Raw genomic sequence first — 3,752 nt, forward strand, 5'->3', positions numbered from 1 at the left:
AAGTATAACCCAAAGTAAATGGGAACAAATCCTCATCAATTCCAATGTAGGCCAGACATTAGTCAGCCAATTCAAAGTACTTACCGGTGCACATAATCTCGATACAAGCCTATCGAGTAGTTCGTTAACATCCATAATCATTAAAATAGTTCAAAAATATTTATGATATTAAAATAATATACGTTACTTAATAAAGCGGTAAATAGCACTACAAACTCACTGCTTGCAAATCCTCGTGAAAACCTGGCAAGCAACTAAACCTGATTTGACTCTGAAGTACAAACAGTCGACGAGTCTAAAAACAAGGCACAAGTTAAAAGCCATACAACCCCTAACTCTAAGAATACTAGACACCACATAGGACTAGCATCTCAACCACAACCAATGTGCAAACCAAAATATACATACATCCATACTAACCAATAAACAAGTTAAGCTTAGATGAGTTCTCGCTTTAAAAGCAAAATCCAGAGTTCTTACATAACTTAGATAAATCATTTAAAATCAATTAAAATTTCCAGAGTAGTGTGTTAGCCAAAAACCATACTATAAGCTCAACACAACAAGTCGGGCGGCACAAGTCTAACCTGACCCAAACTCAGATATGAATTAATAATTTAATTAACCACAAAAACCATTACAAAACCTAAAATAACTTATATACCACTCCAACAATCGATTACCAAGAAATATTAAACAATGCCAACATATTAAAATCACAAAAAACAGCCCTAAAACATTCATAGGCATCCACTGTCGGTGTCTGTTTGGTTTATTGTCTAAGAGTTCTGAAATGTGGCTAGCAATGAAGGACATGATGCAATTTTTTTCTTGTGTTCTTAAATCAAAACAACGTCGTTGAACCTTTTAAAAACATTTGGGAAAACGATGTTTGTTTTGACCAATTTTTAATTTGTTTAAAAAGACTCAAAACAATGTCGTTTTTATCCAAGAACTTAAAAGTAAAATGTGCATCGTCTTTTTCATTCGGCAACAACTGATATATAAAAAATTCAATTTTATACTCAAACTCATATTTTCTAGCTTAGGAACAAGAAAATGTTGTCGTGATTTGAATTACATTTTGAAGAATTTCTAATTAATATTTTTAATATAGCCTCGTCTAACTCAATTTTGTATTTGATATGTCAACTATGATTATTTTTAAAATAATGTCAAATTTTAACCCATTTCAAATATGTCACAACTTTATTCAACATATTTTAATTACAAATGCTGACTGTCACTTAAAAATTGAATTCTTTACCTAAAAATTGGTCGGTCAATTTGATTTTAAAATTAAGGATTATAGATGGTTGAGTTCGATTTTAAGTGAAATATCAACATTTGTAATTAAAATAAATTAAGTGGGCATTAATACGGCTGTCATGTGATAAAATTTGAAAATATTTTCGAAAATGACTACAATTGTATATTACAAATAATAATTAGACTAATATGATGAGTTTGAAAGTATTGATTATAATTGTATTGCCCTGTAAAATATTGGCATTTTTAAAATATTAAGCTTTTTATTTTTAAGTTAAAAAACATTGGACTATCTTTATAAAGTCAAATTTTCCACTTGCTGAAAATCAATCACCCTATATTCTTGCATTAATATGTCCGCATGTAACACTAAAATATAAATCTCAACTTCACTACCACATACAACAATCTAATTAATAAGATCTCATTGTTCAAAAATTTAAGACCTCATAATGTTCATTTTCAAACACATGTCATACTTTGAAAGTTTCACATATCTACTATTATTGGAGCTATCCACATTACTACAATCCAACACTTTGAATGTTTCAGTTCTAACATTTTTTCAAAACCCTATTTAAGATACAACTCATCATTAACTCAAAAATTATCACAGTAAACTCAAAATAATTTAATAAAATCATTTCCCTTAGCTTCTACTAAAATGGCTTCACTGCAATTTTTTTCGATTGCCCTCTTATTCATTTTCGCTAATCAAATAGTGTGTCGGGAGCTTCATGAGTTGACAATGGCAGACAGGCACAAACAATGGCTTGCGGAGTACGAAAAGTCTTATAGGAATGAAGAAGAGAAATTAAAAAGGTTCCAGATATTCAAGAACAATGTTGAGTTCATTGAGAAATTTAATAATGCTGGTGAGGAATCATATAAGCTTGGGATTAATCAGTTTGCTGATTTAACCAATGAAGAGTTTAGAGCTTTTTGGACTGCTTATAAGAAACCTGCAGTTGGTGGTTCATTAATGGCGGCAACACCGTTTAAGTATGAAAATGTTACCGATCCACCTTCTGCCATAGACTGGACGCAAAAGCATGCTGTTACTAGTGTTAAAGATCAAGGAACATGCGGTAAGTTACATGAAATTAGTCTAATTTAATGTGGCACCTCTCATAGCAATATAGTTTATCTTTTATCAAATTAATCTATGTCTATTTTATAATTTAACATATTTTAATTTAAAATAAAATAAAATTGTGTATTGGTATTACCTCAGTATGATTAAAATTTTAATACCAATCATAATATAAAAGTTTAGTAACATTCCAACGATTATATTAGCTTACTAACTTTGTATGAACAGGGAGTTGCTGGGCTTTCTCCGCCGTCGGAGCAACCGAAGGACTTCGCAAAATCACAAAAAATGATTTAACATCTCTATCAGTACAAGAGCTTGTAGATTGCGACATAAAAGGCGAAGACAAAGGTTGTGAGGGTGGTTCAATGGAGGACGCTTTCAAGTTCGTCATAAACAACCGCGGAATCACTAGTGACCTAAAATACCCATACAAAGGAGCCGACCAAAAATGCGACCCCAAAAAGGTAACTTCACGCATAGCAACCATCACTGGATACGAAAAAGTTCCAGCAAACAGCGAAGAAGATTTGATGAAAGCGGTGGCTAATCAACCAGTGGCTGTCGCGATTGACGCTGGTTCAACATCCTTTCAGTTCTACTCCACCGGTGTTTATAGAGGAACTTGTGGAACTAATGTAAATCATGGAGTTTTAGCTGTCGGATATGGCCACAGTAATACCGCGACAAAGTATTGGCTGGTAAAGAATTCTTGGGGAAAGAAATGGGGAGAGAAAGGATTCGTGAGAATGGAGAGAAATGTAGAGTCTAAAGAAGGTCTCTGTGGTATAGCCACAGATTGCTCATATCCAGTAGCTTAGTTTTGTTCATTTATTATTAGCGTTTTAGCTATAAGTTATTGATTTTTAATGATATAGTTCGGTTCAATTTAGCAATAATTGTTTTTAGTCTATTGATAACTGAGAATGCGATAAAATTTATTTACTTTTCAATATAAATATATATACCTATTAGCTTATAAGAGCATCTTCATTGCTTATACAATATTTTCAGTAATTTTAGCATAAAAATAAGGGTTAATTGCAAATTAAATCACGAACTTTACCCTAATTTACAATTACAACACGAACTTTAAAACTTGACAATGTCAGTAACGAACTTTCATTTTTTGGAAAATTGGTACACCAATCTAAAAAAACACTGACGTGGACATTGTACTCTACCGGGGTGTTGTTGCATGATTGGTCGGTGTATCAATTTGCCAAAAAATGAAAGTTAGTTACTGACATTGTCAAATTTTAAAGTTTGTGTTGTAATTGCAAATTAGGTTAAAGTTCGTGATTTAATTTGCAATTAACCCTAAAAATAATAAAAATATTAGATATAGTGTATGTTTTAAATTTAAATTTTAACTATAAAATAAAATGTT

General features: G+C 31.6%; 1 protein-coding gene across 1 annotated transcript; it reads left to right on the forward strand.

Moving 5' to 3' along the window:
• Positions 1 to 1,875: 1,875 nt before the first annotated feature.
• LOC126688211 (senescence-specific cysteine protease SAG39-like) lies at positions 1,876 to 3,344 on the forward strand. The gene is made up of 2 exons (XM_050382831.2): positions 1,876 to 2,357; positions 2,591 to 3,344. Exons 1-2 carry the CDS (start codon positions 1,934 to 1,936, stop codon positions 3,181 to 3,183), a joined length of 1,017 nt encoding a protein of 338 aa, XP_050238788.1. The 5' UTR covers positions 1,876 to 1,933; the 3' UTR covers positions 3,184 to 3,344.
• The last annotated feature ends 408 nt before the right edge of the window (positions 3,345 to 3,752 follow it).

This window comes from Mercurialis annua, linkage group LG6 (assembly GCF_937616625.2).
Source record: "Mercurialis annua linkage group LG6, ddMerAnnu1.2, whole genome shotgun sequence".
NCBI classification, from domain to species: Eukaryota; Viridiplantae; Streptophyta; class Magnoliopsida; order Malpighiales; family Euphorbiaceae; genus Mercurialis; species Mercurialis annua.